At 33.0% G+C, this 16,041-nt stretch overlaps 1 protein-coding gene and 1 long non-coding RNA gene across 3 annotated transcripts; both read left to right on the forward strand.

Moving 5' to 3' along the window:
* Positions 1 to 809: 809 nt before the first annotated feature.
* LOC116106091 lies at positions 810 to 5,480 on the forward strand. Of its 2 annotated transcripts, none has more exons than XR_004124270.1 (10): positions 810 to 1,555; positions 1,824 to 1,879; positions 1,968 to 2,090; positions 3,134 to 3,324; positions 3,422 to 3,554; positions 3,662 to 3,715; positions 3,877 to 4,009; positions 4,333 to 4,470; positions 4,563 to 4,919; positions 5,107 to 5,480. It is a non-coding gene; the product is annotated as an uncharacterized LOC116106091 (long non-coding RNA). The 2 variants fall into 2 exon arrangements; XR_004124271.1 differs by having other exon boundaries at positions 4,567 to 4,919.
* A 6,695-nt stretch (positions 5,481 to 12,175) lies between these two features.
* On the forward strand, positions 12,176 to 14,557 carry LOC116106164 (putative disease resistance protein RGA3). Its single transcript, XM_031392506.1, has one exon. It carries the CDS (start codon positions 12,416 to 12,418, stop codon positions 14,555 to 14,557), a length of 2,142 nt encoding a protein of 713 aa, XP_031248366.1. The 5' UTR covers positions 12,176 to 12,415.
* The last annotated feature ends 1,484 nt before the right edge of the window (positions 14,558 to 16,041 follow it).

Here is a 16,041-nt window from a genome sequence, read left to right on the forward strand (position 1 = left end):
GGTGCATTTGAGCAAGCTATAAAGGACTTCTTTTCCTTTTCTGGGGAAATTGAACATGTTGAGATGCACAGGTTTGTTATATATGAAATCTAAGTTTTATTACTGTCCTTTATCTTTTATTATTTTTTGTGGTTGCTTGGAAAAAGAGAAAATGCGAAATTTGAAATGATTAACTCTTTCTGAGGATATTTTGGATATAATTATATGGAAGAAAGAATACTAAGGTTCCCATATAATCTTATATTATTTTGATTATTATTTTTTCTTTCAGTGGCAATGAGGGGTCTCAAATTGCATATGTTGTCTTCAAGGATCCCAAGGGGGGCAGATACAGCAGTTCTTCTTTTGGTGCATTATCATCTTATCTTTTGAGTTCTTCTTTCTTTAACTTCCCCTGCACTTAGAATGAAATTTTTAACTTCATAATCTTGTCTTACATCCTATTTTCAAGAGAATTTTGATCATTATTACTTCATTTTCATTAATATGACTTTCTGTTGTTTTTTTAAAGTGATATCATGCTAAGTTTTTTTGTTTTCAAGCTGCACCAACCAGGAAATCCTACGCTGGAGACATCTTGTGAAAGAAGTGCTGAATATTCGGCACTATTGCAGTTTGAGGCAATCGTTATGTTTTGTTGTTGGATCCGAATTGGAATAGGTAATTTAGCCATAGGAATTCTTATATAATCTTGAATCTGGACAATTTTATCAACCATTTTTTTTTTTTTTGGTCTATAGTAGCATCACTTTCTACCAGAAAACCAAACTATTTCTCCATAGCGCATCCTAGTTTCTTTTCATCTGTCAATGCAGCGATTTTCTCTTTAGCTTCTTGTTGTGTAATGCAAACTCAACAGTTTTTTTCATTTTATTATAAGCATTTTTATAATATTATAACTAGCATCATCACATGGGCTTTTTTAGCTTGATTATGGATGTCAGCTCATGGTTTTTGATGCCGGAACCTAAGCTACAGCAAGAATGGCGCCATTCATGATTCAACCAAAAATAGCTTTTCTCCAAGCAATTGAGTTCAGAAATTTCTGTTAGAGATTTGGAATAATTTAAAAATATGCTATGAACTAGCAGCACTACATTGAAATTTAATTACAAGTAGCATTCTTCTTTCATTAAATAAATCTTCGTTTGCACAAAAAGTTTTCCAAATCTTTGTCCATACAACTACCTTGGAACAAAAGCTAGTTCCATTAGCAGCATATTACGTTTCTTTTATCGTGGTGTCATCATTCCTTTGATTACTATCCTTTGGAAATTATCTCATGCTATGTTCTGTTTTCGGATCTCATACAAGCAGGTGTGACAAAGCTCCATTTAATCTCTATGCATGGTTTTCTTAAGCGTGATGCATAAGTAATTGGACTAATAGTATTTTTTTTATAACCGGCATTTAAATTTTTGTACATTTTTGTTATTCTCCCTACGTATCACAATTAAATGTTGTAGGAATAGTTACTTGATTTGTTGACTGATTTAGCTGTTTGTGACATGAAAGACAAAATAGAACAAGTGACTAGATGGTGTGACTTTTTAAGGTAAGAGTAAGATCTTTAATTAGCTGCTGTTCAATTAATTTACTTGATCAGCATGTTTTACATCACAAACTCGTTACTCATTACTTTCATGAATTATTAAATTTAGTCTTAAGCAACTCCTAAATCACAATAGTGGACCAACTTATAGGAGAGAATTTAATTTTTTTTTTTTTTGAAAATAAGTTAGAACAGAGCATTTCCGCAGAGCAGCTTTGAGATGATAAACATTTTATAATTAGACTTTAACTTATTGTTGACATTTCTGCAGGTTATGATAGCTATAGCTCCTTTCCTAGCAAGCAAATTTCTTTTATGCTGATGATGGTTTGTTCCAGATATCTTATGGTTATTAAGTAATTGGAAGGCATTTTTCCTATCATTGAAACTTTTTGATATCTCGCACTTGATGCAGTAAATCAAGTTCAACATGTAAAGATTTTCTTCAAGAATCAATGTCAAGCAATAGTGTACCAGACAAGCTTGGTAGAATTAGCTCCTTTTTCTTTTTGTCTACACAACGGCATCTGTGCAACAGGTACTTTCTTCGCCATTTGTTTCTGGTTTAGTTGTCATTTGTAATCTAAGCAACAATCTTTAATCTGGAAAACAAATAATGTTTGTTCTGAAGACTTATCCCGTCACTTTTTGGTTGTCATTTATAGAATTACATCATGGTGACAAGATGCTCTTGAAAATTAACTATTCAGTTTGACTACATTGATGTTGTATGTATGTCATCAAGAAGTTTGAAGTATATTGAAGATAAGATAGCAATTACATCTTAAAGAGAAACAAGGCTTCTCAGCATTAATTTGTAGTGATTAATATTTGCTGAAGAGGGTTCATTAACTTACAAATATTGCTTAAATTGTGTCATGAAACCAAGAAGCAGTTGAATATTGGTTCAAATTTGGCAAATTCTTCACTAAAGACACGTTTGTTTTTCCTCTTTATAAGCTTATGCAAGTGCTGGCTTATTTTATGCGGAGAAATGTATAGTCTCTATAGGATTGATTGTCGCTCGAGAGTGGAGAAATGCATAGTCTCTATAGGATTGATTGTCGCTTGAGAGTGGATATATTTGGGATTCTAAGCTATTGCAAGGGGTGTGCCTCGTAAATAAGTTTTACTTGGTATAGTGAAACCAACAGCCTTAGATATATTGACCGAACCACATAAAACATTCTCTCTTGTCTTGTTTCTATGTTTGATTATTTAGTTCATATTGCTATTTGATTTTATCTTTTAATATCAACCTGTTTCTTATTAACACTTCTAAACTAGTTTCCCCAAGGCAACTATTCATGAATTGTCACACTTTAGTTCTTTTGCAACAAAAGTTGTCATTGTCAAGGTTGGAGAACAATGAATCTTGTTCGTCGTCATTAAAAAAATATACTATGGAATTAGGGAGACCATAACACTTGCTAATAATTGATTTAAACATTATCAAGCAATATGTAACACTTTGAAAATTCACCCTTCATTTTAGAGAATTTCTTTCTGATCCAGTTGAATATAACATTTATTTGTAAAGTCTGCATGCCGCTGAGAATGGCCTTTCAAAATGACGTGTAGAGTGATGACCAGAATCGGGGAAAATAGTTGCTTACTCTTATGTGACGGAGATGGTTTTGGCAGAATCGTTGATGCCTTATGTGGGAAGTTTTCCTAGTGAGTTCTTTTGATGGATCACAATCATTGTTCTTGTGGAGTGTCCAAATTGGCTTAAAGGTTTCACTACTTTTGCCATTACTTTGCAACTGAAGGTATTAAGCTTCATTGGCTATTGGCTAATGCTTTATCATACATAGGTGTTGGTTCGGTAACTGTGGCTAAGCCTTTCTCTTTCTCTGATTGTTGCAGGCTATAGAGTAGATTAAGACAGCGCAGCTATAAATGCAATCAACAAGTTATCAATGCATCTTAACCTTGAATTTCACATCTGCAGTTTTGGCTACATTAAAGGACCTATCGATGACTTCCTGACCATTTTTAGGTATTTCACCTTTTTTTTTTTTTTTTTGGCTCAGAGTCAGAGATAGTCAATTCTGCTTTAAGAATACCTATACGTGAGATATTCATACTCGGGTCATGATGTTACAGGTTAGCAGACCATGGAGCCCAAAAGCATGAATGAGATAGGAGAATTGCAAGTAGGTAAGAGAAGTAGTTAAAGCAGTTAGTTGTTATTTGTAATTTACTAGAAAAAAAATTTCTGAATGAAATTTCATGTTGCTCATTGGAAAGAGAAACATATTTTAATCTTTTTGATTCTATCATCTTTTCTATCTAGTTTTTGACTGATTATATATATTCAGCCTTTTGTGGAAGTAACCAAGGTGTTATCTAATCAAGCATCTCAGCCCGGAATTTCAGCCTAACTATTATCAGCAAGGGCTGCCTGTATGAAGAGTCCTGTGAATGATTATTTGGCAGAATCCTTTTACATGGGTACTTTGTTTTCAATGGTGTTTTCTTTTTTTTTTTTTTTTTTTGGCAGAGTCTCCCTTTTATTAGAAATCAATGTTATATATATGACACTTGCTCTGTATGTTTTTTTCGTTAAGTCATATTCTTTTGTTTACTGTAAAGAATGAAGCTTTCAAGTCCTTTTTTGAAAGTAGAAATCCATTTCATGTCTGCATTTCTGTAGACATGTTTCAGATCATGTTTCCAAAGTAGCAAAAACTGTGTTGCTTAAAATACAAGATTAAATGATTTTTCTGTCATGGTAACTGTTAATCTCCTTCTAAAGTTTTGTCATGTTATCTCAGGAACACAAGGTATCTTCTGAAGGAGATACATACCATATGGCAACAAGATGTGACAAGTCTCCATTTCTTCAGTTCTGAAGCAGCATGTACTACGTAGACACAAACATGTGCCCAGTCAAATTGAATGTTTATTTTTCGGTGAGTTACTTTAGCAATGCCAACCCCTTTATTTTATCAAATTTTCATCACTCTGTTTACTGTGAACTTCTCAAACAGCATCTACTGCATAGCCAGGAACCTGGTCTTGCAACGATTTAAATCCAGAGAGTGGTGGTAAAGCATGCATATGGATGGTGAAATGGGATAAAAGCTACGATTTATAGCAAGAGCAGTCTCGAGTGGGCATAATGTATCCCGTCTCAAAACCCAGCTAGCTGCTTGACATTGAGCTTTCTGTATCTCTGTGTTTCTGAATCTGCTTCTCGGACAACATATCCTAAATGCGAACAGACAATAGTTGAGCATATAAGATGGAGCATCCAATATCAAAGGAAAGCAGTTACTCGTTGCAAGAATAAGTGCAATTAATGGTCTCAATGAAAAAAGGCACCTCCTTGTCATCTCTATCGGCATTCATTGACTGAATGGTGCGTATATATATTTATATATCCTCAAAGCTATATAAAGCAATTAGTTTCCCCTAATTTACATGAATTGATAACTTTACAACATGTTGAGTTGGGCTTTACTTCGTTCCCTCCCATATGGAGGTATGAAGCCCAACATATTAGGCCCGAAGCCAAGCTTATTTTCATCTTCTTTTTCATCATGTAGCAGCCGAAAACAAGAGAGGTAGAGTGTGTTCTGCTCCAGCTGCTGCCCCTTCTATGCCAGCCACCATCCAGCTTCTTTCCACCACCGTATATATTTGAGAGAGGGGCAAAAACAAAGAGAAATGGAGAGGAAATATGATTTTTTGAGTCTGTGAACAGTGCATCATCAAATCGTGACATGGAGCTCGTTTGCTGTCCGATCGTTCTGTAAGGCAGTTAATTGTGGGTAAACCCGAAACTGCAGTTTTTGTGTCTTTTGGGATTATTCTCTTCATAAATTTTGATATTTTGTTCCTATTTTTGCTGAGATTGTTGTTATTGGTTTTGTGAAGTTTATGATGTTTGTATGCCTTTGTATTCCCATTTTGGTGATAATGAAAGACTTTAATCGGACTACGGTCCCGTGGTTTTTACTCCTCACATCGGGAGGTTTTCCACGTAAAAATTTGGGTGTCATTGATCTTTAATTTTTTGCATATATTTGTGGCTTTTAATTATATTCACTCAAGAAAGAAAACGAATTGTTGGAAGCTACGTTCCTTTTTAGTTATGCAAAAGTGAACTGGATGTTGAACTGAAATTTCTTGTTTCTTTTGGGTTGATTAACACATTGGAAAAAGAAAGATTGAGAGACACCAATAAATTACTTTCATTGGAATTTTTAAGTTGAATTGAAGTTGAAACTTTCCATGGTTTTGATACATAGAAAAACAGGGGAGTTTATAAAAAGAAAAATCAGTAGATCTTCTAGGAGATATCAAATATGACTAAAACAGTTTTGTAGAAATTAAATACATTAACATGCATCAAAGGATGAAAGAAGAGGATAAGAGAATTGTTTTTGCTTGAAGAAATATTTGGTACGTTAACAACTGAAACATTTGGTACAGATAAGATTGACTAAAACGCTCGTCTCCATTGTCTTGAGGCAATTGGTTTCACTAACCAAGAGGGAAAGCTCACCAGCAATCTGCAGACCATTCAAGCTACTTGGTATCAAAGAAAATGAATGCTCTCATCTCATCTCAGCCAAATATTATTAATGCCATATTTGAATGATAAGTATTGATCAAATATCTAAATTTGATTGAATGAACAATTCTGCAACTATCTTCATAACATTCTCCTCTGTTTATGACTCTCCCAGCAAGAGCATTTTTATGGCATTCTCACTCTGTTTTTGACTCTCCCAGAAAATGCCTTTTATGTTAGTGAGTTAGATCTCTGATTTCCGATATCCATTTCGGCAGCTGCTTGGCATGGTCAGAACTAAAACTTCTTGTTTGCGTAGAGATCTTCTCCCAACATAAATCAGTCAGAATATTACCTTTAATTGGCCCTCTACACTTATATATGTAATTATGCTCTCTGCAAGAATAGCTTGTTAAAAGTTTAATCCTTGAAAATAACAATATAAAATTATAAAGTTTTAAAATGCATAAAGGAACCATCTCAGTTAGCCGCAAAGTTTATGTATAAAATCTACTAACATTTTCTATTCAGGTGATGTGAAACATGGCTCTGTGGACTTGAACTGTGAACTGCCTCTGTCATTGTCAATGCTCATCCAACTCGGTCTCTTTAAACAAACCAGCTGCCATTGAATGAACAGTCCAGGAATTTTGAGTCACTGAGCTTACACATAAATTGAATAATCTAAAGGATTATGATGGCCGAATAGTTTGTCTTTGGGCCTAATCCATAACTCTAAAGCCTATCTGAACATACTAAGGTCCTCTAATTTGAAATTATATTAATGTATATGATAGATTTCTTGGTTATTTCTCTATTACATAAATGAATTATTCATCATCTAGCAATGGTGAAACTTGATAGAGGCCGTGTTAATGCTTGTATGATTATAATATAATCACTAAATTTTAAACCAGAATTATATGTTTTACTAATATCTTGGCAACAAATTTTAACTGTTTTAACCATAAGGAGAATCTGTAAGCAATATTTTAAGTAAAAAAAAAATTATTATTATTATTATTATTCAACTAATTTTCAAGCTTTATAGATTGTAATGCAATATTTTAAGTCCAAAAGTTATTATTTAACTAATTTGCAAACTTTATAGAGTGTAGTGCAATATTCTGTTTGAAACAACCTTGTTTTCAGACAGTAGGTCTTTAAGGCCACGTATTTTAGTCTTAGAATAGAAAAGACAGAGAATAGAAAAAGACATGAGATTTTGGCAGAGCTTTTGCTTTTTAAGATTCATATAATTTGCCATTCTCAAAATTTTTCTCAAAAGTTACTTCTATCTCTAAGTAATTGTAAAGCTAAAAGTCTAAAGGAAACTGGGTGTTTATTTTATAATTTTGAATAGTATTTTTAAAAAAGTTGAGTTTGGTTATTATTACGAGGATAATATTTGAATTTGTAAATGTGTTTGGTAAAATTATTTTTTAATTCTCTACATTTGTTAATTAAGTCAAACACCATTTACAATAAAAGTTTTAAAATTAACAAAAAAAACCTTCATTCACCCATTAAATGTCAGCAGTTGACTACCACCATCAGAGGGTGGTTGGAAGTTGCCAAAATAACATACAACCGACTGGTTGAGAATGTTTAGTTAAATTAACAAACCTAATAGTTTAAAAAATTCTAAATATTTTGAATTGAATAAAATATGATTGAATTTTGAAAATAGTGAAACAAACATGTATTTTGAATATGATAGGATATGAATAAGGAAATAAACACAACCATTCTTTGAGTAAAAATCATTTTCTCCAAACAAAAATCATTCAAATTCTTTCCTTTAAATGGCCTTCTACAATTTGCATCACATTCTTTCATTCTTCAAGAGTAGCTTGCTGAAAGTTTAATTCATAAAATGAATTGGATTATTTTAACTATTCTTGCATCATTACAAATATCTTGTACATTGAAGAGATTTCTTATCTGAAAGTTTAATGTATCTTTTAGTTGAATATATTTAAATATATAAGTCTAATTGATATGTTCGTTTTTTATTTTTTAATATTTGATTATAAGTATTGAGTTGTTTGACTTTATATAAGTAAACATCTTAAATATGATGTTTTGACACATTTGTCTTTATTAAATATAATGTAATTTTATATTTTACATGTTTTTTTTTTAATGATCAAATTTATGAAAATAAAAAAAAAAACAAATGTATATAAATTATAAATAACTAATTGTTTAATGTCATATATAAAAATAAATAAAAGAAGACCAAAAATACAAAATTTATAAGGGATATTGTTGACAAATAAAAAAAAAAAACAATATTATCGACTAAGATGTTTTTGTATTTAGATAAATGCTAAATATTTTAGTTTTTTACTTATATCTAGTACACAGACATAAGTTAAAAACTAAATTAAAAATCTATGATTGTCAAAGAACTAAAAATCATATATCTTTTAAGATTTGGTCGTTCAAAATTCCAGTAACACGTATATACATTTACATACAAGGTTTACATGACAAGAACTTATACTATTTTATGACATTCTTAAGATAACTAATTTCACCCTAATTTTAGAATCTTTTAATATTTTCACAAAACAAAATTAAAAACTACATCTTCAACTTTATCTATATCTATCAAAACAATTAAAAAAAAAAAAATTCCTTCTTCATAAATTAATACAAATTAGTCAAAGAATTCCAACCTATGAAAATTACCTTAGAAGGACATAATCTTTTGCATATATTTACGGTCTTTATTTCGAAATTCAAGTAATATTTGGTTATTTAAAACATTAAAGTCTGGGATTTTTTTTCCCGAGAAAATTGAAAAAATGAAAAGAAAAGAAAAAAAGATAATGGGCCCGGGCACTTTAAATACTTAGAAGCGAACTTTCTAAAGTGGAGGGCCCTTTGGAGTTCAAACCTTGCGAATTCTCAAACATCAAACACTGGATAAGAGAATTAGTGGATGTCCTCTTCTTCAACAACTTTCGAGATCCCATACCATCATCATCATCTCCACGAGATTCTAACCAAGAATCTCATACTCTCTTCATCAACGTTGATTCCGCATATGTGCAAAGAGATGACCTTCGAATTGTCAAGCAGCAAGTCTCCATGCTTTTTTCGAGCAATTTGTCTTCTGTTGATGTATGTGAGGTCGACTCGGTGATGTGGCTTATATCTTAACTTTGTAAGTTTCAATCTTTGTCGCTAATTATCAGTATCAATGTTTTGATGTTACTGGGGATGATATTTGATTTCTCAGCTGAATTAGTGTTCTCTGGCATACAAAAGAGAATTTCAAGATGTGGCCAATCTGGTGAAACTTTAAGAAATGTATGCTCTTTAGCTTCTCTCTTTCGGAGAATTGATACACTAGAGAGTGCTTGTTGTTGTTCCTGTGAATTACTATGTTACTGGATGATGCTGAGACAAAACAATTGAAAGATCAATTTTGTTAGAGTTATGTCATTCTGCTGGTTATACCTTATAAATAACAGGATTTAGTAATATAATGCATCGACCAGTACTATAATATGAGAAAATAGAATCAGAAATTGTTGTTTCATGGTAACATCCCTAGCTGGCTGCTTTAGCTTACTTGTCTTCCTAGGATAACATACTTGACATTGCAAGATTGTCTCATATTTCGATCTTAAAATGTATGCTGACTTGATAACTTTGTGAAAATGTATCATAGTCTATGTATCCCATCTCACAAAAATAATAATGTATTGCAGTTTCCGGCCACAGAGTTTTGTTTTACAATAGTTGTGTGCTTCAACAGTAAAATATGGCTTTGGTCATGAGAAAAAAATTGCAGTATCTTTAGGCATGAAGAAACTGCTCTGTTTCAATCAATGTTTCTCAAGTTAGAAGTTTCAAACATATAATTATTATAAAAGAGTGAAGTTTATGTACATTATCATAGCATTTTCTACTCAACCAATAAAATAATGCTTTTGGTCACCAGAGAAAGTTGCAGATACTTCTTGCATGCAACGCTAGCCAGCCATGGTAAGCTAGACCTCATTTTCATGAAGGAACTGTTCTGTTTCAGTAACTTTTGTCTTTCTCAGGTTCGAAGTCTCAAACAATATATTTATAATAAGGCCAAAGTATATGTATATCTACTAACATTTTCTATTCAGTTGATGTGAAACATGGTTCTGTGGACTTGAACTATGAACCGTCCTTTCATTTTCTATTCTCTTAAAACAACTGGCTTCAGCACTCGTCAACAGAGAGGAAGGGATCAGGCTGATTTCAGGAGCTGGACCAGAAGTTGAGAAGCTTCAGAGCAATTTCCTGGCCATTCAAGCTGTGCTTGATGATATGAGACCGCCAAGTGAAGGAGAACGCTTGAGAGTTGGGTTAGACAAGCTCATAGACGATGTGTGTGGATGTGTGGAACTCAAAGCTTCAGAAATTAGAAATTAAGAAAGCTCGAAATGCTTCTGCCTCTGAAAAAGGTAAGATCTCTCATTCTTTACTATCTCAGTTGTAGACCATTGGTTTTTGCATTATGACATTGCTGTCAAGATAATATCTAGATGTAAGAACCAGACATTTATTGCTGTAGAGAGAGAGGTTCAACATTAAATCATTGCTAAGGGTAGCAAAGAAGTAGCATGGAAATGACCACCTTTGCCATTGATGTAACTGAGGTTTATGGAAGAGATGAAGAGAAGAATCGAATAGTAGAATTTTTGTTTAAGTCCTGTCGTCAAACAGTCCTCCCAACAATCTCTGTAGTAGGGAGGGGAGAAACCGGCAAGACAACTCTTTCTATATTAGCTTTTAACAGATGTGAAAAGAATGTTATGAGTTTTTGGGAATAGAGAGTGATGCTATGTCGCATCTACAGAAATTATTGCGTTTCCCAAACTGTGGAACTATTGCAATTGGGTTCTAATGCTGTTGATGAGAAATGGACTTGGTAAAGTGGCCACAGGGAACATATATAATACTATTGAGTATGATACTCAAAAATCAGTTTTAACATCCTCTGCACTTACTGTGGAATTATAACTTCATAATGTGTGACGTGTGTATTTATTTTGAAGTTATTTCATGCCAAAGTTTTGTATTGTTTTGTTTTGGAGCTGCAGCAACCAGGAAACTCTCACTGGAGACATCTTGTAAAAGAAATGTTGAATATCAGGCACCACTTCAGTTTTAAAACTGGTGAGGTTCCATCAGCTTGCGCATGTATGTTGTTGGATGTGAATTGGACCAGGTAACCTGGCCATAGGGACTCTTACATTTTCTTGTATCTATAATTTTGTAACAAATTATACTCAAAAGTCACTTTTGTTTCTTTCTTTTCAAGCTGCAACAGACAGTTATGACTCAATACATATCTTGTTAAGAATGTTTAATATCGAGCACCAATAGTAACTAACGGTTCTGACTCGGTGATTTGAGCTGTGAAGTTTGGCATTCATTTTTAAAGTTCATTCAACTCTTTTTCTTGGTGATATATTGAAGAGATTCTTCAGGATTAAATTTGTAGTACTTTTCAGCTGTGATATCAAATTTAAAAACTTCAAGTTGATATGAAATTTCCCAGAAAAAAAGAAAAGAAAAAAGTTGTAGTAACTTTTGAGCTGTGATATCAAATTTAAGTTTGATTGTTTATGAAGCCGCTTGATCTAGGATCATTAAGTGATTATTTCATTTTTTTTAGACCATAGTTTAGTGAACATATTGAGTCCTAAACCTTTTTTTATTTATTATATATTTACACTATTTTGATAATAATAATAATGATAATCCATGCTATGGGGATAAATCAACAAAGTTAAGCGTGGATCATTTATCACATTTCAATCAGCTTACGTAAACACGGATTCAGCCCATCACCATGATATCACTCCCACTTGAATTCCAAAATTGTAAAGAACAAATGGCTGTGATCTCAGTCACCACCATTAATACGTCTTCACCGTTCAATTATTTTTAAAAACGCCACCACATAAAGATATTTTCTACTCAACGGTCCCCACTGCGTGTATAATAATTCATCAGTCTTAAATGCATGAGTCAAAGTCACAGGGCTGAGCCAAAACTTTTATAAATTTTTCTGAAGTGGAGGGTCCTCTCTTTGTTGATTATTATCAAACCCAATTGTTGCTCTGCTTGCTGATGCTGAGAACCGACAGGTGAAGGAGAACGCTGTGAGAGTTTGGTTAACCAAGCTGAAAGACGTGTCTTATGACATTGACGATGTGTTGGATGAGTGGAACACCAAGCTTCAGAAATTGAAGATAAAGAAAGCTGAAGATGCTTCTAATCCCCTGAAAAAGGTACGTTCCTTCATTCTTCACTATCTTGGTTGTAGGCCATTGGTTATGCGTTATGACATTGGCATCAGGATAAAAGATCTTGACAAAAAACTTGATATTATTGCTGTGGAGAGAGAGAGATTCCACTTTAGACCAATCATCGAGGGTAGTAAAGAAGTAGAACGACAAATCGCTACCTCTGCTATTGATTTAACAGAGGTTCGTGGAAGAGAGAAAGATAAGAATTCACTAGTCGATTTGCTCTTGAGTCAAAGTAGTCAACAACAAGTCCTCCCCATAATCTCGATAGTAGGGATGGGAGGAATTGGCAAGACAACTCTTGCTCGATTAGCTTTTAATGATGATAAGGTGAACACCCATTTTGATAAAAAAATATGGGTGTGTGTTTCTGAGCCTTTCGATGAGCTTAAGATTGCAAAAGCAATCATTGAATCTCTCACAAGTAGTCCATCTCAATTAGTTGGATTAGAAACTGTAATGCAAAATATAAGTCAACAAATTGAAGGAAAGAAGTTTCTTCTTGTCTTAGATGATGTATGGACTGAAAATTTTGAAAAATGGGAAAATTTAAAACGTACTCTCAAGTGTGGATCTCTAGAAAGTAGAATTTTAGTGACCACACGTAAGGAGAGTGTTGCAAATGCCATAGGAACAACCAACACAATCTTACTAGGAATTCTACCAGAGGAGGAATGTTGGTCCTTGTTTTGTCAACTTGCATTTTTGGGAAAACCTAATGAAGAGTTTGAAGAAATTGGTAAAAAAATTATTAAAAAGTGTAAAGGCTTGCCTCTTGCTGTAAAGGCTTTAAGTAGTCTTTTGCGTTTTAAAAGAGAATTTGAAGAATGGGAAAATGTCTTAGAGAGTGAAATTTGGGAATTAGAAGAGGTAGAACAAGAGGTTTTTCAACCTCTACTATTAAGTTACTATGACTTACCCCCTACTTTGAAAAAATGTTTCGCATATTGTGTTATGTTTCCAAAGGATTATGAGATAGAGAAAGAACAATTGATTAAGTTATGGATGGCACAAGGTTATTTAAAGTCAAAAAACTCAAAAAAGGATATGGAGTTAGTTGGTGAAGAGTATTTCAAATCTTTGGCAATGCGTTCTTTCTTTCAAGATTTTGAAAAAAGGGAACATGAATTTGATATACTTTCTTGTAAAGTGCATGATATAGTGCATGATTTTGCTCAATTTCTTACCCAAAATGAATGTTATACAATAGAGGTTGGTAGTAGAGAAGAAATTGAATTAGAATCTTCTTATGATAAAGTTAGACATTCAATGATAAAGATTCAAGGAGGGGCTTCATTTCCTAGCTCTATTTATACTAGAAATACTTTTCTACGTAGTCTTGTGGTTGATTGTAATTATGGTACTGACCCCAAGATAGTTTTGTCCAAATTAGTTGATCAATTTACATGTCTAAGGTCATTATCTTTGAATAAGTGCTCAATTGAAGAAGTTCCTGTAGAAATAAAAAAATTAATACACTTGAGATACCTTGATTTATCTTGGAATAGAAACATAAAAGAATTACCTGAGACATTATGTGGGTTATATAATTTACAAACCTTAGACATAATTGGATGTGAAAATATCAGAAAACTGCCTCAAGGGATTGGAAACTTAATCAACTTGAGACATTTGTTAAATAGGGGGACTGATAGTATAAGTTACATGCCAAAAAGTTTGGAGAGATTAACTAGTCTTCGAACATTAGAAATATTTGTTATAAGTGAGGGCAATTATGGTAGTGAAGAATGTTGTGTTGAATGTCTAAAAAACTTCAAACATCTTCGAAAATTTGGAATAAAAGGGTTGGGAAATTTGAGAGACGTGGATGAGGTTAAGGGAATAGAATTAAACAATAAGAAAAACTTGCGTTTTTCGAGGGTAAACTTTACAGGAAGGATGAATGACGAGCAAAATCAACAACTTCTTGATGAGTTGCAACCACATCCAAATTTAGAGACATTAGCGCTAGTAAATTATAGTGGCAAAACTATTTTCCCTAATTGGATGATGTCATTGACTAAATTGAGAAGGTTATATCTTAGGGATTGTGTAAACTGTGAGCATTTGCCTCCTTTGGGTAAGTTATCATCTCTTGAAATTCTTTTGATAACTAGAATGAAGAGCGTGAAAAGAGTGGGTAATGAGTTTTTGGGAATAGAAATTTAAAGACATTATGTTTAGGAAATTCACTATGATCCCTAATTGGGTGTTGTTTTAACTAGTAGGATGTGAGACTTTTCTTTGGGTAGGATGTCATTCCTTCAATTTTGCCCCAAATTGAAGTCTTTGTCTAACCAACTTCATCAGATGACAACGTTAAAGATAGAAATTGATGAAGTCCCCTTTCTTGAAAAACAGAGAACTGATACTATAGCAGAGCATCTCTTTGCCAAGCACTCTTGAAGTGTCACATGGTGAAAATAGGATCCGAAATAATTGTTTTATGGTAAGATCCCTAGTTGTTGTAGCTTGTTTATCGTCACAGGATAACATTGCAAGATGTCTTATATTTCAGTCTTAAAATTGTACGTTGACTTGATAATTTTGTGAATTGTTATAAATTTTAGTATCCCATCTCACATAAATAGTAAATTCACCATTTTCTGAAAGTTTGATGCAATTCGGAGTTAAATTGACCATTTTCTAACGTTTCAATCAGCTTATGTAAGCACGATTTTAGCCACTTGAATGCGAAATTGTAAGTACACAGTGGCTCTTGATCTCAGCAATTGTACTCCATAATGCATCATCACCATTCAATTGTTTTTGAAAAAGCTAGCACATACAAATATTTTTCTACTCATATGAGTCCTATCACGTGTACAAATTAATTCAAAGATTGTTTTAGTATAACTTAATTTGGCTTCATATCCTAAGGAACTATCTGTTATCAATCAATTTTGCTTTCACAAATTTCACGAAATTGCTTAAGTTACAAAAATTAATGAAAATTTTCATCTCAAGTGGGCCGAACAACTTGCGCATACCCAAGATTACTGAAACGATAAATTGGTACCCAAAAGATTTTGAAACGATAAAAGGTACATTCTATCATGTTCTGTTAATGATTTTTGTTTGATAATAGTAAAAAGACTAGAATGCCATCATCTTTTTATATGATTTTGAAGAATGGATATAAAATGAGGTGATTTAATATTATGTCAACCACATAAGATAAAATTTGCCGTTCATATTGAAGATCCGTCGGCGTTAAAAGATGAAGACATACCAAGATTGGTGAGACTTTTTCAAACTGCTTCTCCCATTGCCAAATCGCTGTACAATTTGCCGTTATTATGCAGGTTCACCCTACCGACATGAAAATCAGCACAGTAAAGTTCGTCACCATCCAGACCAGTAATGAAACCAGGGTTATCTGTAAGAAGCAAGGAGAGGGAACTTGAGATCAAGGGTTTAAAGTTGCAGCCGTTCAAATGTCTAAAATGGGCCTTTGACTCGTGATTAGTATTCAAGATAATTTTATTGATGGATGCATTATCAACTCTATTTTCTTTTCTTAATTATGTATTTATAATAAATTAAGTAATGATGTCAAATTTTAATAGTTAAATTGTTTCCATTCTCTTAAAACAACGGCTTCAATCACTGTTAACAGACTGAGTAAAGCAGTACGGATAAGAGGAGAAACT

The sequence above is a fragment of the Pistacia vera genome, unplaced genomic scaffold, assembly GCF_008641045.1.
Source record: "Pistacia vera cultivar Batoury unplaced genomic scaffold, PisVer_v2 Contig51, whole genome shotgun sequence".
In the NCBI taxonomy this organism is placed as follows: domain Eukaryota; kingdom Viridiplantae; phylum Streptophyta; class Magnoliopsida; order Sapindales; family Anacardiaceae; genus Pistacia; species Pistacia vera.

Bases quoted from the DNA above. Each gene is read 5' to 3' on its own strand.
- LOC116106164 (XM_031392506.1), top strand. From the start codon at position 12,416: ATGCGTTATGACATTGGCATCAGGATAAAAGATCTTGACAAAAAACTT.